We start from the raw sequence: 25,598 nt of genomic DNA, 5'->3' as shown, positions 1-25,598 counted from the left end.
CTCAAAAACAAACTTTTTAAGCTGCTTTGCTGCCAAACGGCGTGACACCGCTCCACCTAGCCACCAGAGGGCAGCCTGGCCGAGACATGCTCTTCCGCCTCCTCCGACCATCAGCAGTCCGCACCAATCCGGCCCAAGGCGCTGGGGAGCTTTTCAGGAGGAGGCGGGGCTGCCAGTCACGATGATGGACAGGGCGCGGAGCCAATGAGACACTCCGCACGGGAACAAGCGGGGAGAGAGGAGCCTGGCTGCCACATTGTCTTCTAGGTTGGGGTTCTTCGCTGGTTCTTTGGTTTAGGTCGCCCGAGCGAGCAATGGGGGCGCAGCTGAGCACCGTAAGTCCCGTCGGGGAGAGCGAGTTGAGAGGCCGGGCCAAGAGGCTGGGTCACTGAGGAGGCGTTTTCTGCCTTCGCTCCAACCCAGCTGAGTCTGGATTGCGGGGCTCCAGGGCTTCGAAGCCCAGTCTCCCCTTTGCACCAACGACGCGCAGCTTGTTGGCACATGTGCATGAAACTTTGAGCCCGCAACTTTTCCAGCCGACCTGCTTTCCTGGGTGGGCGGGAGGGAGACGCTGGGTGTGCCGGCCGGGGCGGAGGGGGTGAGTCACAGGCTTCATGGGAAGCCGGGGGACCCCGGGAGGGATCCTGGATAGGTGAATGGGCTGCTCTGCCGGGCCAGGGCATCATCTGCACTTGGCGGGGATAGAGGCCTCTTACTCGGAGGAGGTGGGTGCGTAGGGTGTTGCCTCTCGGCCCCAGGTCTGTGCTTGAACTGGACGCCGCTCTTGTAGGGCCAGCCTGTGCTCTCCCTCGCTGAAAGCACCGGGTCCCGACTGGCATGGGGCAAAGTCGTAGGGCCCCCAACCTCCGGAGTGGGGGGGGAGGGTGGAGCTCTGAAATGGCATGTGGTCTCTCTAGATGACAGAGGTCAGTTCCTTGTAGAAAATGGCTGCTTCAGAGGGCGGGCTCTTTCTCTTCCCCAAACCCCGCAAAGCAAAACAAAGAGATCATGTGTGCAGGTGATGAGCAACACTTGGCCGTGAAATTAATTCATCAGGTTGCATTAATGTAGGACATTTGTGCAACACTGCCTAGGCTTTTTGTGTGACAGGCAGGGTTTGGCACTGTTTGTTTCAGGCAGCCCAGCCCACATCTCTACCCTCCCTTGAGCCAGCCTTTAAGCCTGCTCCAAAATGCTCTCTCTCCAAATGCTAATTCTGTATTGGCTGTGTGCTGCCCGCCACACCCTAAAGCCAGAGCCAAGAGGCCTCACTGATGCCCCGGTTTAGTGGTGAATAGGATGTTTCTTGCTTTGTATTCTTTTTCCTAAGAAGGAAACTGTAATTTCCATCAGGCAGAGGAGGGGTGGGGAAAAACCTACTGGGCAGCAGTATTTATCCTGTGACTTCAGGAGAAGATCTTTCAGATTCTGAAAAATCAGGGAATTGAAGTGGTTGTCCTGCCTTATGCATGTTGTCTATTACTACAGCTGTTTCTTGGCAGGAGGCAACTGTTTCCTTGTAACTGAAAACCGTGGGGCAATTAACTGACAATGTATAATAAAGGACATATTTTCTGCTCATGAAATGTGTGTGTGTGTATTTGTTAGTATTTTCAAGAGTTTATCAGTTTTGTCTCTTGAGGTAGTAGAGAGAGGACTTTGAGACCAGTTAGAAACACCCTGTTTTGAACACAGGCCGTGTGTTTGGGGCCAGTTGTGTGAAAGTTTTCTGTATTCCACAGCATTTCCAAATAGTCTTCTAGCCTCAAGTCCCAGGACAGTTGCTTCCATAGTGATCCAGATAAATTCAGTAGCACTTCTGTTGTCACTAACATTATAACACTTCTAGCTGTGTGAATTAGGAATAACCATGTTATTTTTAAATAATGTGTTTTTTAAAATAGTTTGAATGTGAGAGTATTTTGTGCACGGTTCCCCCCACCCACCTTTGGATTTAGAAGAAGAGTTTGGATTTATATCCCCCCTTTCTCTCCTGTAAGGAGACTCAAAGGGGCTTACAATCTCCTTTCCCTTCCCCCCCACAACAAACACCCTGTGAGATGGGTGGGGCTGAGAGAGCTCCGAAGAACTGACTAGCCCAAGGTCACCAACTGGCATGTGTTGGAGTGCACAAGCTAATCTGGTTCACCAGATAAGCCTCCACAGCTCAAGAATCCCAAGGCCTTCACCTCTCTAAACTGTGTTCCCTCCATTTAAGGCTCTGACACTTTTTTTGGCTTTCTATTGAGACAGAATAGCAGGCAACCATACTTTCCACCTAAAATCGCAGTTCTCAGTTTGGGGTAATAGCTAACAGAGAGATCAGCTGAGGATAGCACATACATGATTCTGCTTTCTGTTATTTTATCCTTGTCAGAGAGTACGTAAATGGTCCCAAGATATTTGGTGGTCTTCGTGGCCATGTGGAATGTTGAGTCCTGGTTGAATTCTCTAGTCCTAAGCACCACTCTAACCACTATACTATGCTGGCGTTCTCACCTTCTGAACCAGGAACTCTTGTCAGGGCTCTTGGGTGTCTGACAGCACTTTCTTTTTCTCTGCTCCATGTGCAGAGGCATTATGCAGGGATGCATGCTGGTGTTCAGGTGGTGTTCATTTTGCCTTCTCCCTTGAAGAATGGAAAGCAAAGGCAGAGCTGTGAGAGCTGCCACCATCCTGTGTAGCTCGCAGTGGTAACATCACTGTCCAACTTGTATTCTGCCACAGTCTTAAGGTAGAGGGCCTTACCTCAAATTACCTCATTCAGCAACAGTGCAGTACCTCAGATTTGACAAGACTTGGTGAACCTTCTTTGAAGGCTCAAAGGTTTAACACCCAGAATTTCCATTCTTGTGGAAGGCCATGTGGCACAGAGGGGGCTGCAAGGTGCCAACTTGGCACTGTAGCTTTAACTGGGTAGCTTGGGGAGGATGGATTTTGCATTGATTTTGCTCAGGGTGAATGGAAAGGTGAACCAGTGAGTCTGAGGCTAGCAGACAGGGAAGCTGCTCAACACCTGACAATATCTGCTTTGCAATCATGTATGTTGGAAGGCAGGTAGTTGCAGCCTTTGCCTCAGATTTGGCCAGAGAGGTTGGGTTCAAGTCCCACGACAGTTGTGAGGCATTACTGCCCTTGAGCCAATTCATGCCTTCTTCAAAAGTCGTGAGGCTAAAATTGGAGAACTAGGTACACACATCACAGGATCTTGGAAGGGAGGCAGAATTGATAAGTACATTTAAATGTGGTTCAGGCTGTCTTGAACCATAAGGAAAGGTGGAGTAAAATGTTTTAATGAATTTTAGAGCTTTGTTGTTCATTGTATGATAAATTTTATTGTTTTATATTGTTGTGAGCCACTTTGAGCTCACTGTGTTGGGGGGGTGGGGGAGAGGGATAAAAATCAAATCAATGAATGAATAAAATGGTGTCTGTTGCAGTTTGCCCCGACTGTATTGTGCCATGCACATGGTTAGAATATTAGGGTGATTTATTAGTGTCCATTTGATATTAGTACAACTGCAGTTAGAAAACTGACAAGCAGGCCTTTGTCTTCCTGGCAGGATAATCAGAATTAAGAGAGTTTGTTCTGCAGTGAACATGAAAGGAGAATCTACCCTGACTGTGATAACCCAGGCTAGCCTGATCTTGTCAAATTTTGGAAACTAAACAGGGTTGGCCCTGGCTAATATTTGGATGGAATGCCAGGGTTACAAACATAATGGCAAACCACCTTTGAATGCTTCTTGCCTGGAAACCCCAACCAGAGGTAGCCATAAGTCAGCTGTGAATTTGATGGCAAAAAAAGTGTGGGGGGGGGGAGGAGGAGGAATGTAATATTGCAACTGAATTGGAGGGAGAAGATGGATTTTCTTGATTACCTTAGCAATATTAAGTTGGGTATAGGAGAAAAAATTAGTGTGTTTACAAATAAGAGCCAAAAAGGTGCTGTGATAGCTTGTGTATGGTGGGGCATTCTATACCTCACTGTTTTATGGGAAATGCTTTAGAGCAGGGTTGTCCAACTCTGGTGCCCCAGATGTTCATAGACTACGATTCCCATCAGCCCCTGCCAGCATGGCCAATTGGGACTGATGGAAATCATAGTTCATAAACATCTGGGGCACCAGAGTTGGACACCCCTGCTTTAGAGATTTTAGTATTTAATTGGGTTCAAATAGGTTGTAGGTCATTCTGTAATATGGAAAAATGTGAAGCAACAGACTCTTAATAAATATTTGGAAAGTTATTTGAAACAATGTTTATGTGCATCTCCAAGCATATCTGCTGGTTGAAGATTTCATGAAATGGTGGAATTGTAATGCCTTCTGCATGACTGAATTTTTGGGGGGAGGGCCTGAATTAATGTTTTGATCCATGATCTGTTGGACTTCTTTCAGGAAGTTTTAGACATTGAAGATCTGACTTAGTAAGGAGATTCTGCTATTGTGAGAAATTTGAATTTCTGCAGTGACAGTACTGGTATTATTGTATTGGTTTCTAGTAAAGCATTGTCTCCATATTGTTTTTGATTTTGTTCTTTGTAGATTCATTTAATAGATCTTGGCTAGCAGGATTTTATTTTTAAAAAACATTTATAGTCTCCCTTGTTTTTTCAGATGCAAAGGGACCTAACAGTAGAACAGCAGACAGCAAGGATACAAGAACAAGTCCATTAGCAAATTAAGAATGCATTAGCAAATTAAGAATTTTGCTGGTTATGTTTGGTTAGATTTTTAAAAAACCATTTACAAACAATACAAAACATACCATTTTTTTCATTACAATACATAATTACATCAGTTCAATTATGTCTGTCTTTGAATACTTTATCCTCGGTGTCAATACTAACAGCTCCATTTCGGGGGGAGGGACTAACCTCTGGAGCTGGTTCGGGTGCCCACCCTGCAACTCAAGGGACAAATGCACTGGCAGGTGGGAGGTGACTTACCCCAGCGGGTAGGCACCATGCAGCTCTGCAATGCCTGATGCAGAAGCCACTGTCCTTGCCTAGGCCCGCCAGTGCAGAAAGCTGTGCCAGTGTGACTGGGCACAGGCCAGTGGCTGCAGCCGACCTTAATTGGTTTCCACTGCCACCCAGCCTCCACGTGCTGATGGAGTCGGTCTTGGAGATACACCATGGTTTTTGTGGCATATCTCTCTTACCTCTGTAGGGGATTTGTGCCGATTTCTTGTTTTCTTTTTGTTTTCGGGCTTCCAGCGCCATGGGAAAGCCCTTTGGAGAGGGCAGGGTGGCACTGGAGCAGGGCTTTACATTCAACTGTTTTTCTCCAAACGGTGTGGGTATGAGGCATTCACCTTTTCCTGATTGTGCATGCACGTAAATGCATGTGCATGAAAACTAAGGCATTATGCAGCACAGCCTTCCATTTTAAACTGTTAGTGGTGTATTATAGGGAGTTGGTTTTCTTAGCATATTTAGCCACATGATTATGCTTTTACATTTGCATCGGGAAAGCTATGACAAGATAAATGAGTGCAGTGGGTAGAACAGAACCTTCAGCCATGTGCGTGTAGTAAAAAAATGGAACTTGTTCGCCGATTGTTGGTATGAGAACAGGGATATCCTGTGGCATCTTTGAACCACTGGAAGGTGCACCAATTTGTACCCCAGTGCCAGCTGTGAAGACCATAACTTGTCGGGTTCCATGGCTGGTTTTGCCTTTTCTTACATTTGAAAGCATCCCTTGAATGTGCCGAATGGCAGTGGACCATTTGTGCTCTTAAGTCCATTTTTGAGAAAGTATTGTAGTCCTCCAGGGAAGCTTAAAACACCCACGGGATGGGTTACAGCTGCCAGCAACATACTTGGCTTTGTAGGCTAAATATTGCTCTGGCGTGGCATTTATAAAATGAACATTGTTGTGTGTACAGCACAACCACCCTAAAATAACTATTGATCAGCTGTTCAAAGTTGAATCTTAAATATGCTGACTTCTGAGTCATGTTGTAAACTCTATATCTGTGGTTGAGAATCTCACACACTTGAAGATGTGTTGATGCAGTAGAATGATGCAGAATAGATTAAATTGTGCATTTTCCAGGGTTTTCAAAGAATAGCTAGTACTGCAAGATTCAGGAGCAATTCTAAAGCTGTGGGTGTTAGGAGGGAAAGTTAGAGTAAAATGGTTTGTATACTTGTAAGCTTTTGAAACAGCTAAAGTTGCTTTTTATGAAGTTCTGTGTCTGTTGCACATAGTAGTGAACTGTCTACAGTGCCTAATACGGAAGCAAAATCCCCCCAACATTTTCCTCTTTGTTTTTGAATATTGTCAGATTTAATTTTGTTTGTTCATCTTTGGAAATAAGTCCTAGAAGCAAATGCTGGGATTTTGGTTACAAATCTCATTGAGCCATGCCCAGTGAAAATATATATATATAATATTATATATACACACACACACACACACACACATATATGTATATATGTATGTGTATATGTGTGTGTGTGTGTGTGTGTGTGTGTGTGTGTGTGTGTGTGTGTGTGTGTGTGTGTGTGTGTATATATATATAATACAGCCCCATCCCCAGGGATATTCCTTTAGAAGCTCATTTGCAGTAACCTGAAATGCAAGTAAATTTATTTTAATTTCAAAAATAAATTAAAATGTATTCCCCAAACTTAAAAAAAACCCCAAACCCTGACCAGTTATTAATCAGTTCACTGGATATTTCAGTGAAGATGCTTGTGAATTTCCCAGGCACCAAAAAAGTAAAATCTTTCCGCAAAACTACTTTGCCCTTTTCTAAAAAGACAGTATTTTATTTATTGATTTATACCTTGGCTGTCTCTCCAGTGGGGAACCAAAGGGCTTACGTCGTCCTCCATTTTTATCTTTACAACAACCCTATGAGGTAGATAGGTCAGACTGAGAGTATATAACTGGCCAAAGGTCATCCATCAAGCTTCCATGGCAGAGTGGGGATTTGAACCTTTCTCCATATCCTAGCCCAGCTCTCTAACAACACTGGCCTAGTAAAAAAGATAATTAAATCCCATGAGATTCCTACTGTCTCAGTGTAATAACAAAACCATACCAGATTTTAAAAGTATACCCTCTATCTGTTAGAGTTTTATCCATTTCATTAATGATAAAAAAAATCCAAATTATTAAAAACTCATGAGGAAAAAGACTACAGACCTTGTTTAAGGTCTTGTTTAAGACTACAGACCAAGTCAAACAGGGCTATATTCTGATGGGAAGTGAGAGGATGGGAAAATAAACATGGTTGCTATAGAGAAGTAAACTGTCAAACTCCTTGTGCCAAAGCTAGTTTCACCTGCCATTGCTAAATCCAGAAGAGGCTGCCCCCCTGCTTAAAAGCATAATTACCACAGAAGGCCTAAAACAGCACAGTCTGTGCTACAATCCAGCCATCTGCATTTATCAGACTGAAAACCAAATTGTTCTATAATGGCAAATGTGGACTGCATATTGAACCCAGAACTATTATGCTAGGATTTATGAAGCTGCCTTATACTGAGTGAGACTCTTGGTCCCTCATAGTCAATATTGTCTACAGCCAGGGTCTGCAACTGGCCATGGTTGCAGGGAATGATGGGAATTGTAGTCCATTAACATCTGGAGAGCCGCAGGTTGCAGACCCATGGTCTACATGAACTAGCAGCAACTCTCCAGGGCCTGAGGTCAAGGTCTTTCCCATCACCAGTGAATAGATCCTTTTAACTGTAGATGCTGGGGATCGAACCACTCAGCCACAGTTCCTCCCTGTTGCATACATCCAGTCCAAATCCTCATTTAAAGCCATAATTGTTAATAATCATGAAATTATTGCAAGGTGAACTATCTCCAGTTTTATTTGGGCCACCAGGCCTTGATTTCTTTGTTGCAGTATTTGCATTTGGCATGCACGCTAGCCTTACCTGTAGGTAGAGGAACTTCATCAAAATATTCCCAAACTGGATCTGTTTTGCAACCTGCACCCATTATAAATTTTCTCCTCCAAGGAGAGAATAATATGATACACAATATGGAGTGTTCTGCTCAAAAGGTTTCAATTTCATGTTTACTGTATGGAATTTGCTGTATGGAATTTCTGTATGGAATTTTAATACTTTTTGCTCACAGCCATTCATTGGCTTCGGCTGCTTTGCAATCATGTGAGTGATGGTTGAAATTCCTCTTTGTATGTTACAGTTGGGAAGGATTGTTGTCTATCCAGTATGGTTTATATACAGCTTGATCGCAAGACTTTTCGGGAAGTCGCAGCCAGCCATTACCCTGGAGAATCCAGATGTGAAATATCCATTAAGGCTGATTGACAAAGAGGTAATAACATTAATATTTGATTTCTTCTCTACGATGGAAAGTTACCACAAGGCTGTAGTTTGTTATAGCAAATACACAGAATATCTCTATACATAATGGAGTCAGACGCGTAGCAGCAATGGGGACATCCGGGGCAGTTTGTCCTGGGTGCCACCATTGCCGTCATGTGTTTGGGGCGGGAGGAGGCCTGCAGGCAGCTCATGCCCCGGGTGCAGTTCCCCCTCCCTTCGTCACTGAATGCACTGTATTATTACTGAGGAGACTGTCCAAAACAGTTGTGTCTCTTGAACTCATCTGTTAATTCAGAAATGGAGTGTGAAATCCACTTCAGGATGTAGGTGGTACAGTGGACAAGGTTTGCTTCTCTAAATTATCTTCCCCCCCCCGCCCCCTTTTTAATAAAACCCCCTTCAGGGCTTATGTGTGTCACTTCACCTCTTCATGCCCATTAAGACTCCATGCCAAGGTATATCTTGCAGAATTGTACATGTGGATGGATTTGCATCCTCTTTCAGTTCTGAATCACAGTTTGGGAATGGTTGATAGTTGTCCCTGGCGTAGATTCCTATAGCAGTGTTGTCTTCCTCTGAACTTTCTTAATTATTTCAGTATGTGCCATGGAAAAAATCTAAGTTTAGAAAGAGTACATATAAAAACTTTCATTGCATTTTTCAGCAGTAATGATGGCTGTTCGTTCTCTGCCTTTCAGGAAATTACTCATGACACAAGAAGATTTCGTTTTGCCCTTCCAAGTCCAGAGCACATCCTAGGCCTTCCTATTGGTATGTTTTACAAGAAGAAAATGACCACCTTTCCTTGTGCTTGCAGTTTGTGGAGGAAGAGATCAGATTCCAAGGTCATGGAGATGAATTATCCAGAGGGGCAGGGACATTTGGGAGGCCAAACTTTCTTACCCACACAGCAACCATTCAGGTTTCACCACGGTCTTTCCCAAAATTTCACTGCAAAATATGTTTGAGAGTGATTGGGGGAAAGCCAGAAAATACACGGGAAATACACAGATGCACCAACGTGATGTGGAAAAACAGCAACGAAGAAGCTACTAGGGGGAAGGGGGGGTGCACCTGGGGGGCACGGACAATTGCCTCTAGGCCCCTCCTCCTTTCCCCTTCCCACACTTACCTTAGTTCCTTTCCTTTTTGAGAACTTTTCAGGCTGTAAAAGGCCTGTTCGCAGTAAAAATGCCCTGACGAACTACAGTTCCCAGGAGACCTTGGGGCTCACAAGGTCTTCTGGGAAGTATAGTTCCCATCAGGCCGTTTTTACTAAGACCTTTCTAGGGCTATTTTTGCTTCCCAGCCTGCCCCTATTCAGTGACTATAGTACCGCTCTTAGTTGAGGAAGATTTTCTACTTCTTAGAAGGCGTGGAACTTTGCTTGTTAACTGAGGCCTCTAGAAGTCATGATCAGTTTTTATATGCCTTTAATGTAACACTGTTGGCCTCCATGTGTGCGTGTAGTATCTGTAGTGAAACTAACTTGAATCCAATAGAGATACTCTACATCTGTTGTTCCTCACCATTCACACTTTACAGAAAGCAGTGTGAAGTGTTTGGAAGCTTTTGTGTGTTTTTTTGGAGTGGGGGGTTGGGTGGGTTGCTTCATAGTTGTTTCAATCATCCAGTATTTGAACATATGATTTGAAATATATAAAGTTCCAGAATATGTTTAAGCTGTTAAATGCTCTGCCCATTTCACAATTTAAAGAGTCTTTGAAGATAGAGTTGCAGTTAATTAGGATCAGAGGAAATGCTTTTCCTCCAGTCCTATATAATTTCCCTACCGGTACAGTTTCAAGGTGATCAGAGCCCTTAAAACTTGAAGGCATCCAGGGTTTATGGCATGAGAAGAATAAGAGATTCCTAATTTCCTTCATTTTTCAATAACTGTTCAGTTACTCTAAGCATTCTGGAGATGCCCATGAGTGCACACAGGGATCATGAAGCTTAACTTTGGATTTCTTCCTTCCTTCCTTGGGAATACCCCCAAATTTGAAGAAGTTCCTTCCTCTTCTGTGGGAGCTTCCATTTAGATGCCTTATTGAAGGGCATGGGATCATCACATTTGCCAGTAGGCTCAATGCTGGAAAGATGGCGGATTCTGTTGCCTTCTTCAAAGCATAAAATAACTTTTACCTGTTTGCTTTTACCTGCAGGGCAGCATATTTACCTTTCTGCAAGGATTGATGGGAATCTGGTAATCAGACCCTACACACCAGTCTCCAGTGATGATGACAGAGGTTATGTGGACCTTGTTATAAAGGTAAAGGACGTCAGCTTTGGCAACTGAGAATGGTCCCTCTAGGGCATAGGTGTCAAACTCGCGGCCCTCCAGATGTTACGGACTACAGTTCCCATCATCCTTTGCCAGCATTATGCTGACAGGGGATGATGGGAACTGTAGTCCATAACATATGGAGGACTGCGAGTTTGACACCTGTGCTCTAGGGTTCTGCCAGTTTAGTCTTACAGTGGTCTTTTTTATAATACCCACAAAGACCCACTCTCATTCTGGCCTGGTAGCTCTACTATTGGTTATCTTCCATCCATGGGCGGGTTGGAAGATGGAAGTTCTTCACTGTCAAGCTCTGGTGGCAGTCAGGAGGAGGTGTCCAAGTACTTGTTTCTCTTCCTTGTGATTTATTAGAAACTCTTATATTACATCCTCCCAACCTTGTTGAATTGTAGTCTGGTATAGAAGTGTAGAACTAAAAGCTATTTTTGTCTTGTCTTCTTTTTTTAAAAAACAGGTTTATTTCAAGGGTGTTAACCCAAAATTCCCTGAAGGAGGGAAAATGTCGCAGTACTTGGAACACTTAAAGAAAGGGGACACAATTGATTTCCGTGGGCCCAGTGGACTACTGGTATACAAAGGAAAAGGCAAGCATAATTTTCATACAAAAGATGGGCTGCTTGTATGAACCAGAGAAGTGAGGCTCCCAGCAAGGGTGAGACTGCAGTTTAGGAGATGAAGGAGATAACAAAATCATGTAAGATCTCGTAACACCTACCAGATAGGATAGCTAGAGGCAAGGGAAGATGGGAAAGGATTTTGAGGATGTACAGCTTGTCAGGCAGGATTGATTAAAGCTACCATGATGGGAAATGCAGCCAGCCCAGCCTACTTCCACCTGGTCTCCTTATTAGAGGAACATGACCTGTCAAAATTATTATACTGGTAGTTTATTATGTTTCCCTAACTTGAAATCCCAGCTGACATGGGAGAAAGGTGCAGTTCCACCCCATAACAAAATTAGGATTTCCTCTATTAAAACAAAAAAAGAACTCTGATTGAAACTAGTTGATGATGTCACTTGAGTTCATGGGAGTATTCAAATCTGTGCATGCCATTTGCAAGTACAGGTCAGGGAACTACAGGAGCCCACAGAGCCTCTGATAGAACAGCATGTGAGTGCCGTCACAGCAGCTCCAATGGATCATTTTCCTGTCAATACCTTCTTGTCTTGCTGTGTGAAAAGCACAGCCAGAGGGAAGGCTCTGAACATGGGGGTTTAGCCATCCCCCCTCTTTCTGTAGTCCTGTCTTTTCCCACAGGGCATGGCTGCAGGGAGCTAAACTAGGATCCTGCTGGTATCTCTTAGGGTCAGCCTTTTCCATTTTTTTCTGGCTGGGCTCCCGTCTTGTTGGGCTGCAATGGATGAGAAATTCTTTCTCCATTCCTTGCATTCTTTCATGTAGTGGGAGGGCACATGAGTTTGAATCCAGGTTTGTTCTCAATGTTGGGCTTCTCTTTGTAGTCATGCCGTACATTTCCTTTCCTTGTTACTTCTGCAGGAGTATTTGCCATTCGGCCAGACAAGAAGTCTGAACCGGCAATTAAATATGCAAAGCACGTTGGGATGATTGCAGGAGGCACAGGTAGGGGGGAAGTTTAGCTGTTTCTTCCAGCGTCTCTTTTGCTTTCGTTATTCGTGCTGCTTTTGTGAATTGGGTCTGTTTTTTCTTCCCCAAAGGAATTACGCCAATGCTGCAGCTCATCCGAGCTGTTGTGAAAGACAAAGATGACCCCACTGTCTGTCACTTGCTGTTTGCCAACCAGGTAAATAATTTCATTTCTATTAAACTGGATGGATGAATGTTAAATGGTATGGATGACATGCCATTAAAAACAGGGAGTTTTAAACGGTAGCAATGTGTGTTGATTTAGGTTTTTAATTGGATTGCACCTCCTTTTTTGATCCAGAATGCTCAATTAGCTACCAAGCGGTCCAGCCTAAAAGTGAACTGAAGCTATTAAAGTGCCATCTCTGTGAAATGGCTGCACTTGGATGCTGCAGTATTATTTCTGTACCAGCCACTCATCCTCAGCCCCTTGCTTCGGAAGAACAATTGCTATTTGGTTCCGAGACAGTCTCTCCTCTGGGAGATCCAGGGAGAATCCTTAAGCAGTAAAAGTGTGTAGGGTGCCGTCACACCCTGTTGTGGGCTCTCCATGCTGTTTCCATGCTGCCTGGCCACATCCAGAAGCTGAGCCTGTCTGTCCTGAGGTATTTCTGGATCCTCACCCTCATTTGCCAGGATTCACTTGCACCGTCTGTATACATTCTAATAAGACAAGTGTTGTAGAATTGCTTTCTGATGATCTAAAATGATAATTAGTCAAAATTAAGTGCATGTGCACACATAAAATGCCTTTTGAAAACAGCGAAGCATGCCTAAGATCACGTGAAATTTATTTATTTAGCTTATAGGCTGCTCTTCCCCATACAGACGCAGCAGCCCCTTATGAGAATGAGGCCTCCTCTAACTTTCCCTTCAAATCTCTCACACCAGAATCAAAACTAGCTTTTAAAGTATCCAGTTGAGCCTTTACCAGTTAAGACTGGCCCCTAATAAAGGTTGCAGCCCCGTGTTATAATTCTTCGCTGCTTTTTCTTAACATGTTACTATACCACCCCTGAGATGCCATTTGCATAGTCTTCCGTTGTGCCATTTGCTTTGGGATAATCCCATCCAGGAATAGCTCTCTTGCAGAAGAGTGGCTCCAGGAATAGGAACCTTGTGGTAGCAACTGTAGCAAATCCTACTGTGTAGCAAATCCTAAAAATAAACCTTTGTTTGGTGCCAGATATCTTCAGGTAGGGCAATCTTGGATCCCTGCCACTTTGGTTTCTGGCATGTTTTCCTCTGTAGTGTGGGAAATTTATAGATAGTAGCTTAATGAGTTCCGCTATTTTTTTCTTGCACAGACTGAGCAAGATATCTTGTTACGGGCAGAATTAGAAGAAATCCAGGCTCAGTATTCAAGCCGCTTTAAACTGTGGTACACACTGGATAGAGCAACTGAAGGTAAGAATTTCTTTCAAGGACTGTATTTAGTCATACCTTTGGCCACTTTGAAATGTCACCTGTTTTTCCCCCTCTGTGTTAATGTGTCTAAACCTGTGGTATTGGTTTGCCAGGGGTGATTTACTCTAAGAATGGATCTGTGTATGTCTGAAAATGTGGGTGCTAGTTGGCAAGAGATTGTGCTATCTACCATGGATGGATGACTCTTTCAATGATAGACTCTGTTAAAAGTTTGGGAGTCCTTCTAGAACTGGTTTTATTGCTAGACAAGCAATGTGGTAGATAAAACCTTTGCTTTCTCCTTCCCAGTTCTTCTTAGCTCAGAAGTTACACTGCATTGAGGGTCAGACAAACTAGCCCAGGGGTCTGCAACCCGCGGCTCCGGAGCCGCATGCAGCTCTTTCAGCCTTATACTGCGGCTCTCTGTGGCCTGGAGGTCAGAGGGTAGCATGGGCATGTCCCTCCAGCCCTCCAGAACAGCGCTGAAAGGAAAGGTGAGTGGAGGGGCCGAACTGGAGGTGGCTTCATGCATGAGAGTGCCGCTTTTCACGTCCTCTCCAGAGCAGCTGCCATCCCCATTCTGCCATCCCCACAGATGCCATCCCCCCTCTGCCCCACGGAGCAAGCAGCTGCCTGCTCCGTATGGCAGAGTGGGTTTCCCTGCCCAGCGCCACTGCCTCTAGCAGCGCGAGAGGCGGCGGCACTGGGCAGGCTGCGGCCGCCATCCCCCCTCTGCCCCACGGAGCAGGCGGCTACTTGCTCTGTTGGGCAGAGGGGGTTTCCCTGCCCAGCTCCTCCACCTCCCAGTTGGAAGGAAAGGTGAGTGGAGGGGCCAAACCAGAGGCAGCTCTGTGCAGAGCCACCTCTCTGGCTCAGTAAATCTTCAGGGCCGTGGAAAACGGGTCCAAATGGCTCTTTGGGTGGTAAAGGTTGCTGACCTCTGAACTAGCCCCTCTGATCCATGGCACAGTAACAGCAAGGCAGGTAGCAGTACATAACGGCCAGGGGCTGATGCTGGCAATCCTCAGGGTGACAGTCAGCAGGATCTATGTATGTGGCCTAGGAAAACCGGCAACGGGGTTCCTCCCATAAGCCACTAGTAGGTGTCAAACTCGTGGCCCTCCAGATGTTATGGACTACAGTTCCCAACATCCCCTACCAGCATGATGCTGGCAGCCAGCAGTGACTGGTGGAAAGACCCCCTTAGTACAAGTCTGTTGGCAGAGAAACAAATAAAACAAGACATTCTCATTTATTTTAATTACCTAAATAAACAGGACTTTTTGGGGGGATGTCATTTTTTCATTCCTCTGAAATGAATGCACACTCCTAAGAACTGATCTTCAGACCACAGCGGGGTAGTCGATTGAAGGGAAAACATTTTTCTATGGGACAGCTTAAAATCTGAGCCAGAAAAGAATTTGCAGTCCTCTTATTCTGTTATGATGCAAGCATTGCAAGTTGTCCAGGTCTATATTGTGAACAAAGGAACTGCAGATTTAGGAACACAGCAGAGTAAAGTAGCCAAATCAGTACTCGTGTATATCTAGGAGGAATGTGCATGTGTGAATTGGCTTTTCGGTGCTTCCTCCCAAATCTAGCGAGCAGTCAGGAGTGGTGCATTTATTTGCTGTGATGTTCTTATGTACTGCAGGATACCATTTTTCACAGCTGACTTTTTCTCTACTCCAGGTTGGCAGTACAGTCAAGGGTTTGTGAATCAAGAGATGATTAAGGATCACATGCCTCCGCCAGCAGATGATGTTCTTATCCTGATGTGTGGGCCTCCTCCAATGATCCAGTATGCCTGCATTCCCAACCTAGATAAGCTGGGGTATCCCAAGGAGGCACGGTTTGCTTACTAAAATGGATTGTTAATAGGCTGAAAAGGAATGTGTCAAGTGGGAGAAAGGAGAAGGAGGAGCTTTGGACAAGGGGGAACAAAACCGGGCTGATGGGTATTGGTGCGAAGCTGCATTCAGAGGGCTGCCCAGTTAGCCATGTGAGTTCAGTGTCTTATTAGTGCTGCACTGAAAATTCTGTAGATGGATATCTATGGTATTTTGCTTTGCTATGCTTAACCAGTCTTTATAAAGGCCACTGGATTAGGTCTGACTCTTTCCTGGTGGGATAAACACAGTGTAGCCAGGCTGTGGTGTCACCAAAGAATTTTTCGCAAGAGCACATGTATCTGATCCCCAGGTGGAAAGCATGTCTGCGCAGGAAACGTTTTGTTTGTTGTAGCAGTCTAGTTGCTACAGTAGGAAAGTTGAAGAGAGCCGCACTAAACACACATCAGTCACAGGATTTTTGCATTGACTTTTGTGAAGACTGCAAGCCAGCTGATTAGGAAAGTGTTTGTTAATGCATTCAAAATATGCACATGTTCTATATGCATATGTATTGCATTAACAGCATTGCAGAGGTAGATTGCTGCCTTGTTACAGATCTGTGTTCAACGTCTGTCTTTTCCCAGCTTCTTCCGTCTATTACTCCATCCCCAATGCAAAGCGCAGACAACATTTGAAAACGCAAGACTTTGTACATGTGTATTCTTTGCAGGAGATGGGGAGTTGCTTTTGGTTTATTTGGGCTCAGCATCCCCTTGTAGACTGACAAGCTTCCTAAATGCTAATGACAGCTTCAGGTATCATGTGTGCTTTACATTAGTCCTTTTTAATAGTGGTTGTTAACCTGTGTGCTTGAACTTGTGAAAAACTTGCTTTGAGACACTTTCCAAAATAACTCATAATGATTGTATGAAAGTACACAGATATATGTTCAACTCTTCTGTTTGCAAACTGATAACACAACTTCATTCTTTCTGGGTCTCCTTATTTTTGTAAAAAAACTGGCCACATCCAGTAATCAAATCAGAACTACATCAGCTGGGAAGGGTCCTGGTTCAATCTATGTTGAATCAGAGGTTGATTCTGCATGGGCCAAAAACAGCAGTGTGAAAACGGCGTAAAAGGGTTTAAAATGGTGTAAAAGGGTTATACTGTTTTCACACCGCTGTTTTTGGCCCATGCGGAATCAGCCAGAGAGAAGGTAGGGCAGATTCTGGGAATGCACTAGTAGAGCTTTGCTTCATTCTGGAATATGGGTTGCACAACAGACGTTCTTGGGAAGATCAAGCTTATTAATTGTTGACATTTAGAGTTTCTGTGCAAGGTAGATCTGAAATAGGACTTGTGTGCTGTCTTTGAAATTGTCCCTCTTGAAAGAGGGGTTTTTTTCCCCACTGAGATATATATATATATATATATATATATATATATATATATATATATATATATATATATATATATATATATATATATATATGCTGCTGATGCCAACAAGAGCAACTTGGTGGCTATAGAAACCTTGCTGAGAACTCAAAGAAAACTTGAGTCTGGTGGCTGTGCCTTTCCTTAACAGTCTCCAGTTGTCTTCAAGACCGATGGATCAGTTTCAAGTATTACATAGTATCTTTTTTAAATCGAACTCAACCTGCCTATTCATTCCGGTGCAGGCTGATGTTACGATCCTCCTCTGCCCATCTTTAGAGAGTAGGAATTCTGTCTTGCCCCCCAGGCCATTTATTGCAAGCCCCCTCTGCCCCCAACCCTGAAAAATCCAATGTTCCCCCTTAAGCAGGATTCTTGTATTAGCAAGAGCAAAACTGCAGCCCTACTCGAAGGTGGGGCTGGGCACGAGCCCTGCAGAGACTTCAGGAATCAGCTGCAGAAGGGCTGAAACTTGCAAGAGGAAGGAGAAATGCAGAAGTTTTGTGCAGCAGAACAAATTAGAGGCCTAGCCTGTTGGCTTAGGGCGAGCATTTTTTTTACCAGCATTCCCCAATAACAAAGTTTGACACTAGAAAAAGCAAAGCAAGGAGGAGTATAATTTGAACCCACTGAGGAATAAATGTTTTTCTTGATCTGGCTGATTGGCTCTTGCAGCAGGAAGAAAATCCGGACAGTCAGGTAACCATCTCTGATTTTTTTTTTGTAACATTGTGGGACTCAGGAGCCTTAAGATCTTTTTGTAAATGTATTCTGGGGATGTCGCTAACTTCCTTGTCTCTCACACAAGCTGTTTTGTATTACCTTGCCTTTTCCATGACTGGATTTTTCCATATATTTGTGCTACAAACAATAAAACTTTTTTTTGCTTTTCACTTGTCTCATGGAGTACTTGAATTCAAATTCAGCTTAAATAGGGACAGTAGAGGCGGAGTCCTTTTGCTGGAAATAGTTCAGACGGCCAGCATGTCTGTCCCTCTGTCACTGTACATAACTCTTACCATCAACTTTAGGAGTTATATTAGAAAAACTGCACTGCCTTCTCCCTGTGGAGGGTTGCACACCACTCCAACTTGTATCTCCAGTGGGAAACCTTTTTGAAAACTGGAAGAGATGGACCTAGTGGTTTTACTGGTACAATTGAGTATCAGAGGCAGATGAAAAGTCAGCAGCCCTGGAGGTTGCCAGTATTGTAGTGGTGAAGAGGGATGGACTCTAATCTGGAGAACCGGGTTTGAATTCCTGCTCATCCACATGAGCAGTAGACTCTTACCTGATGGATTGGGTTAGTTTTCCTACTCCTCCACATGAAGCCTGTTGGGTGATGTTGGGATATTCAACTAGCAACGTATTGTATTTGAGTACTGTCAGTTCTGGACTTACCCAACATTAGGAGTCTGTGCAGAATTTTTTTTTATAAAGCAACAATTTTCAAACACTCACCTTACGGTCACAAACAAAAATAGTGTTAGTGACAGAAAGACACCTCAGAGTCTCCTGAGCTTGCAAACAACACGCCACTAAAATGTACACAGAAATAATGTCCACACCTGGTATTGTTGTGATATAGAAAGAAATAAAGGAAGGAGCTGGTGTGCCAGCCAATGCAACCATAAGAGAGAGCAAATGCACTGACACAGGACAGGTGGGCATCTGTGGCAGAAAATTCCACCTTCCACAGGCAGAGCCAGTGTGCCAGGAAGAATGTTACAGATGGATCACAAGGCATCTCCAGTCTGCCTGTTACTCTAATGTTGCTTCTCTACCAGCCTCTGTTCCCCTATGGGCCAAACTGGATCACCACCTAACTTGGAAAATATAAAAACCAGTTTGTTGTAGAAAGGGGGATTCCGCACAGACCAAATATAATGGGTTCAGGCCCTTTTGAAAAACGTTGGAGGGGGGGAGTTCCCACAGAACTCCCCCCCCCCCCCACGCTTTCTGCTTATCTGTGCGAACTACGGCAAGCAGGAAGCGTTCAGTTCCCACCTCCTTCTGTCCACCATTATGATGGATTTCTCTGGCGGCCACCATTAGAGTGGATTCTGTAATAGGCAGCCACCATGTTGTGTCGTTAAGTGGGTGGGGGGATTCTCAGTGGGAGGATTCTTGGCTGCACAGTTCACATGGAAACACAGTGTTTCCTGTGTGAATTGTGCCACCTCCTGCTGCCAGGATTTCAGCAATCCTGGCTGGCTCCTGCATCTGCCGTGCAAATGGGTTACATGAACCTATGTGGCCTGTGCAGAATCAGCCAAAGAAAACATATTCTTGAATAATGAAAGTTAATGTCTGATTCTTAAAAAAACAAAAAACAAAGGTAAAGATGCAGAGTGAAAGGTTAGTGAAATGTTGAAAAGAAAACATTCTAGTGGAAGATATGCTGAATATGGCACAGATAGTTGTCAGAATGTGTAGACTTCATCAATAAGCCAATAACTATGGGGGCGGGGAGGGGAGGGGGGCTGTGCAAAGTTTTAAAAAAAATTTCTGGACCAAAAGCTGAAAAAATTATGAAATATCCTTTTGAAACGGCTAGAATGCTTTTTAACACAAGGGTTTACTCAGAATGTTTACTACAAAGATTTTTATGTAAGACATTCTATAGCATATAATCAGACAAATTTTTTTGCCCATCGAGTCACAGCTAACTTAAGGCAACCCTAAAGGGGTTTCAAAGTAAGGAATATTTGCAGGTGATTAGCCACTGCATCACGCCCCTGGTATTCCATGGAGGTCTCCCATCCAAATACTTGTCAGGGTTGTGGTGGAGATTATATACCTGGCCCAAGGTCACCCAGCAACCCTCCGTGGCACAAGTAGGGTTTTGGAACCTGGGTCCAGGTCCTAGGTCCTAGTCCAACACCCTAACCCAGGGGTGTCCAACTCTGGTGCTTCAGATGTTCATGGACTACAATTCCCATCAGTCCCTGCTGGCATTGCCAATTGGGACACCCAGAGTTTGGACACCCCTGCCCTAACCACTACACCACACAGGCACTCAGACATATATTTAGGCATATATTGTTTAAATGTGTCTAATTTTGTCCATAGTATACGTATGATGTTTCAATGTTATAAAATTGAACTCAATATCCAAGTAATGCTCCAAGCCTCATTGTGGCTGGATAAGATTATTTGTGTAGATAACACTTCTTACTACAAAATTTGTGCTGTTCATTTTCAACTTCTAGTTTTCTCTTCCTCTAAGATAACAAGAATTGAAGTATGTTAGGTTGTAGCAGTTTGTAGCCTTCTCTTTCTTCAGCGTTAGATAAAGTTGCAATTTTTGCTTGGAAAAAAAACAAGCATTTCAAAAATATGCCCAGTAGCACAATTTTATATGCAAACTAGGTTATAAATGATGAAGTTTATGCTGTTAAAGCAGAAAAATTGATGAGAAAATAGGTATTGCATATATTTCTATTGCCCCCCCCCCCCCCAAAAAAAAAAAACACCTCTCCTCAGCTTCAAAATTCTGGAAATTTTTTATCTCTACCTGTTACTGAAAGCAATTCATTAAGTCTGTCTCTGTAAATTACAAGAATTTATTAAATGTATTTAGGTCTTAGCTTGCAATGAAACTTACAGCACAGTTAATTCCATAACAGCACTTGTAGTTGCTGTTTTTTCTCCATGACATAAGTACGTTTTTGTTTTTAAAGCCTTTCACGCTGGCAAAGCTTTGTCTGCATTTCTTTTGTCTAGAAAGCTTCATCAAAGCATTAAAAGTGCAAAGTAGTACACTTCCATTTGTGTGTGTCCGTGATCCGTCTGGAACGATTGCTGAACTGGTATCTTGGTGGTTAATAATAGTGTCTAAAACGCAAGGTGGGGTTCTCTGAGCAGGCTGGAAGGTCTGAGTTGGGTGCTGGTATTTGCAAGAGAGATCCTTCCATCATTAAGCAGCCATCAGGAGTTAAAGAAAGTTAATGTAAACCTTACCTACCTCCCTCAGACCATTTTTCTTAGAGAGGCAGTGTTCCAGCATGTCTCTAGTAGGGAGGAAACTGTCTGTGGTCAGAACAAATTGCCTGAGGGCATTCTCATTAGACAGGAGGCTTTTCTGTTTCTCCTTTTTGAGGCTTTCCAGAACAACCCCTCTGATATCTTTGGGCTTTCCAGGAACCCCAAACATTATGAACAAGCCAAGGCAATCCTGCCCCACTGACACGCAGAATTGTTCCAGTTTCTCAAATTTGCTTTTGTCTTGGAAAACGTCATCAGCCAACATTGCGTTTCCGAAGCTGCCATTCATCTCCGGCAACGGAATGCTACTATGGAGGTCAGTCAGCTGTAAAGTCTGCACAGCGATCTGAAGCTGTATCTGCTTGTCTGCGCCAGCCAAGGTCCAAACCCAGTCAACACCAAAAAGCAAGGACTGTTGCTTGGTCATCTTGCTGGTTGTGATGGACTCTTCCACTCCCTTCTCCACACAGAACCTGATGAAATTGACCAGGAAAATCTCATTTAAAGTATCCATGGTTGGGTGGAACTTGCTCTGTGGATCCTCAAACCCAAGATACTCTTTCAGTTTCTGCGATGCAAAAACAATTCCTTGGCTAAATACGTCACATAAAATCAGGATGTCAGCCTTAATTTCTTGATTAGTGTCCTGTGATAATTTCTGGCCCATCTTCTATTCACAGGTGGTGTTTTTGTACAGAATGCTCACAAGGCAAAGCAGTTCCAGTCAGACCGCTGGATTACTGAGCTTGCTTGCACAATCAAACTTTTCATCTGAAACAGAACCTAGCAATTCAAAGTAAAGTGGTCACTGTTTCCTGGTTGTGTACATACAATCCTGGGTGTGTCCTGTTCCAACTCAGCTATCAAAAACCAGTTGAACTGGTTTGGTCATTTTTACTTCTAAAATATTACAGCTCCCCTTATGTTCCATGCACTCTCCTTTGCTCCTTATTGTTGACACTATTGGTGGCAATCCTGCAGTATCCTGCTTTTTAGAAAACGGAAATCACAAGGCAAGCAACAACGCCATTGACTAATTCTGTCAATAAAGCATTTGAACTTTGTGAGACACTTCTTCAGAGAGGCGAATGCCTTTTGGTCAACAGTTCTGAAGAGTTTGCTTCTAAGATGTACATCTTGACCTTCAGCAAAAGACCATTCATGTCAGCTTACAAAAAGAATAAAACAGTAGTACAGAAAGGGTTGAAACCCTCCCACAGTCAATCCACAGTCTAATCTGGCTTTAAAACTTGGGACCATTATAAGCAGCCATAGTGCTTGGCTATCATGCTCAAAACATCCCATTCACAATGCAGCACCACCACACTCCTCCCCAGCACAGCCTGACATTTGACATGACAGCAGAAGCAAGTGCTGCATGGATAAGGAAATATTTACCCTGGGTCAGGAAAACAAGCAGCTAGTCAGTGGCTACAGTTTTTGAGTTGTTCGTCGCAGGCAATTGACCCCCGGCCTCCAGGTCAGGTTCCACCTCTTGCACTGTTTCGCCTGGTTGGGTGTTTGCTGAGGTAGAGAACCACTGTCGAGTAGCAAAAGAGCCACATGCAGCTATGGAGCCACAGGTTGCAAACCCCCACCCTAGTAGGATATCCTGCACACATTTCGCTTGAGATGGCAGCTTCATGCAATCGTTTTGCTGAACATCGGCTGAGCTTTCCAACCTTCACACGTGAACAACTCTGTGCGTGCCTTGACTCTGGATTGGAGAAAGCCTTCTGGAAAGGCATGCCACATAAAAGGCAAAAGACGGATCTTGGTCATTCACAAGAAACAAAGGGTCCTTTGCAAAACCTGGCCTCTCTTGCAAACAAGACAAAAATCCAGAAGCATTTTATATTTCCGAATAGGCATTTATTTATTTATTTACCATGGCAATACATATACGTTTATGCTGACCTCTTTGTACACACAGAACCAAATAAAATACCATGAAGATATTTCATGCATAGGCATTCAAGTTAACTGTTTGGCTTAATTACGAGTGTTTTATATTACTCTTCCCTTCCCCAACCCCACAGAAATAATAAAAGACCAATGGATAAGAATCACTGGTGTAACCAGAAAAAAATGATCACCATGTCTGAACTGACTTCCACTAGTATCAGGATTCAGAAACAATGAGAAGTCTGAAGTCATACATGCAATGTTATAATGAGGTGAGAAACATCACCATTGGTGTTTGAGTCTATGAATTGTGTGCACTAGACCCCGCACGCTTGATTCTCTTCTTGAATTTGTGCCCCCCGCCCCTTTAATGCAATCGAGTGTTTGCAAAACAGCAAAATTGACTTCCAGGAATATGACATGTCTTGCTATGTGCAGTATTGTTTTATAAAATTATCCTGAATAGCCTTACGGGGCGGCTGGTAGAGCCTACTGTGTACTTCATTGATAAACACACATTTAATGTCAGCATGAATCTTGCCCATCACCCACTGGCACTTCCTGCATTCATTCAAAACAGCTCAGACACCCAATGAAACAAGGTGCTCACCTAATTCTATGGGGACTTCTTGGACAGCTGACCTTGCATATAGTTTTACTGGAAAGATCCTCTGAATGAAGGTTTAAAGGTCCAGATGCTGATGGCCGTCTTTGATAACAGAGAATGCAATTTATTTGAATACAATTTATGACCAGTGTCAAGAAATATGTGGGAAGCAGATTTGAGGGTCAGATTCACAGGTGTCAAACTCGTGGCCCTCCAGATGTTATGGACTACAGTTCCCATCATCCCCTGCCAGCATGATGCTGGCAGGGGATGATGGGAACTGCAGTCCATAACATGTGGAGGGCTGCGAGTTTGACACCTATGATGGAAGACCAACCTAAGCATTCTCAATGAAGTTCCATTTCAGACTGAAGAGATTTTGTTTGAATGCTCATCATGCAAAACAGCAGAAACCCAGCATGCCCAGGAGAAGATTGAGCTCAGACCTTCTGAAAAGCCAGACTTTTGTGGGCAGAACAATTTTTATGTGGGGAACCGTTTCAACACTGGATCTTCATCTGCAAATTGAAATGGTCTAATCCCAGGAAGTCTGTGCCACAGAACCATACAGATATGCTCTGGATTGACAGGGACAGGAATTCCAAGCAGTATCCAAGAGCACGTAAAAAAAACCCTCACCTGTTTAACAGTTGCTTCAATTGCCTTTCTGAGTGCTGCTCAAAAAGGGCATCTACAGTGTGAATAATTCATTTCAAGCAGTACGTTTCCAACATCTGCAACATTACCATCTTAAGCAACCAGCAAAACAGTACCCATTTTCAACGGGGGGGGGGGAGGGGGAGGGATGGTGGAACAGTTAGATGAAGAAGGAAGTCTGACTACTGAAAGCCTGGCAAACAACTTCACTAGCTAACCTGAGTTTTATAAGTCTAATAGTTTAGGAAGCCAGCACACAATGCTCCGTATTAAAAACAAGCATAAATATCTGTCAGTGTGTTTCAGTATGGTCGGTTGTAGTTAGAAGGCAAGACCCCACGTCTGAATTCAGTTCTGAAAAATAAAGTTGCTTGGCCAATTGTTGCTCTCGGCACATTTTAAAGAACTTTTCCACTAAAGGATGTTTGGTGGCTTTCTTTCACATAGAGCAAAGTATTTCCCAGGCTGTGCAGTTTCAAATGGCAAAATTTTAAAATGTTCTTAAAATCTAGTTTTACTGCTAGAAAAAAAAACCCCTCCTTTTTAATTATGCAAAAAGAGCCATAATTTCCAATAACTTCATTCCTAATGTAAGAATGCACGCATTATTGAGGAGGGGGAACAAATTTCAAGGTCAGTCTGACTTTCTCCAGTAACCAGCTGGTTTGCAAACTGGAATCCTTTCTTTTTTTACAAAAAAGATGATCTTAATCACCTTGCATTACAATATAAAACTTCTGGTTAGTAAGTACTCAATATATTTTTTGTTTTTAATAAAATTGTATAAAAATTGAACAAACAGAATTTAGATCTCAGGGATTATGTACTTGATGGTATAGCAGGCTGCCAACATTGAACACCAAATGCATAAATTAGCTGTTTACTTTTGATCAATTCATACGAACCAGGAAGGGCGTAACAAGTTTGTTTTCTTACTCAGCTTCAGTGGACAATGCTTCCAGAGATCTATGGCTGATTATTTGTATGACTTTCCAGATAAAGAAATATCTAGATATATCTTATGGCACAGCTCTGTGTAGGAACATTATGACAACAGTGTGATTACACACAGTGCTTTGAAATATGTCACAAGTCCCTACACTAGAGAGAATTGTATTTCCCCCATTTGTATTAGTCTGGGTTTTTTGTTTTCATTTATGGCAACTTTAGAATAGGCACCTCTTTTTCTGTTGTCCATCTGAAATATATCACATCAAAGAAACAAGAACAATTACTTTCAGCTGCATGATCTTCTGTCCCCATCAGAGTTGAGTGGCAGTCCTAGCAGAATGAGAATTATTATTTTGATGTCCAATGGTGCCATGGTCACACATTAGAATCCTCATCTGTTATGCTGGCACTAGGGGAACGAGTAGCAAGGTCTTTGAACATTTCATCTTCTTTTAACATGTGCTGTAAATAGAAAAAGGGAGAGAGTTGGAAACACTTGCCAGTATCGAAGGAACAGGGATGAACTGCCACACTTTTCTTTTCTTTTTTTTTTTTTGGGGGGGGGGGGGGAGAGACA

General features: G+C 43.5%; 3 protein-coding genes across 15 annotated transcripts in view; 1 reads left to right on the top strand and 2 right to left on the bottom strand.

Annotated features, from left to right (window-relative positions):
• Positions 1-204: 204 nt before the first annotated feature.
• LOC125434293 (NADH-cytochrome b5 reductase 3-like) lies at positions 205-16,629 on the top strand. Its single transcript, XM_048499478.1, has 9 exons — positions 205-335; positions 8,181-8,312; positions 9,022-9,094; positions 10,489-10,595; positions 11,083-11,212; positions 12,128-12,211; positions 12,307-12,392; positions 13,543-13,642; positions 15,335-16,629. Exons 1-9 carry the CDS (start codon positions 315-317, stop codon positions 15,505-15,507), a joined length of 906 nt encoding a protein of 301 aa, XP_048355435.1. The 5' UTR covers positions 205-314; the 3' UTR covers positions 15,508-16,629.
• Positions 16,630-20,502: 3,873 nt separating this feature from the next.
• REP15 (RAB15 effector protein) lies at positions 20,503-21,673 on the bottom strand. Its single transcript, XM_048501857.1, has one exon. It carries the CDS (start codon positions 21,566-21,568, stop codon positions 20,852-20,854), a length of 717 nt encoding a protein of 238 aa, XP_048357814.1. The 5' UTR covers positions 21,569-21,673; the 3' UTR covers positions 20,503-20,851.
• Positions 21,674-22,751: 1,078 nt separating this feature from the next.
• The window catches only part of PPFIBP1 (PPFIA binding protein 1), a 121,530-nt gene continuing 118,683 nt past the window's right edge, over positions 22,752-25,598 (bottom strand). For all 13 annotated transcript variants that reach the window (XM_048499905.1, XM_048499907.1, XM_048499911.1 and 10 more), the window contains one exon: positions 22,752-25,483. In XM_048499905.1, coding sequence (XP_048355862.1) covers positions 25,397-25,483 — 87 coding nt within the window. In that variant the 3' untranslated portion in view covers positions 22,752-25,396. The remainder of the gene's footprint in view (positions 25,484-25,598) is intronic.

Source organism: Sphaerodactylus townsendi, linkage group LG06, assembly GCF_021028975.2.
Source record: "Sphaerodactylus townsendi isolate TG3544 linkage group LG06, MPM_Stown_v2.3, whole genome shotgun sequence".
In the NCBI taxonomy this organism is placed as follows: Eukaryota; Metazoa; Chordata; class Lepidosauria; order Squamata; family Sphaerodactylidae; genus Sphaerodactylus; species Sphaerodactylus townsendi.
Note: the sequence above shows the minus strand (reverse complement) of the source record. Positions and strands in the feature narration are given on the sequence as shown.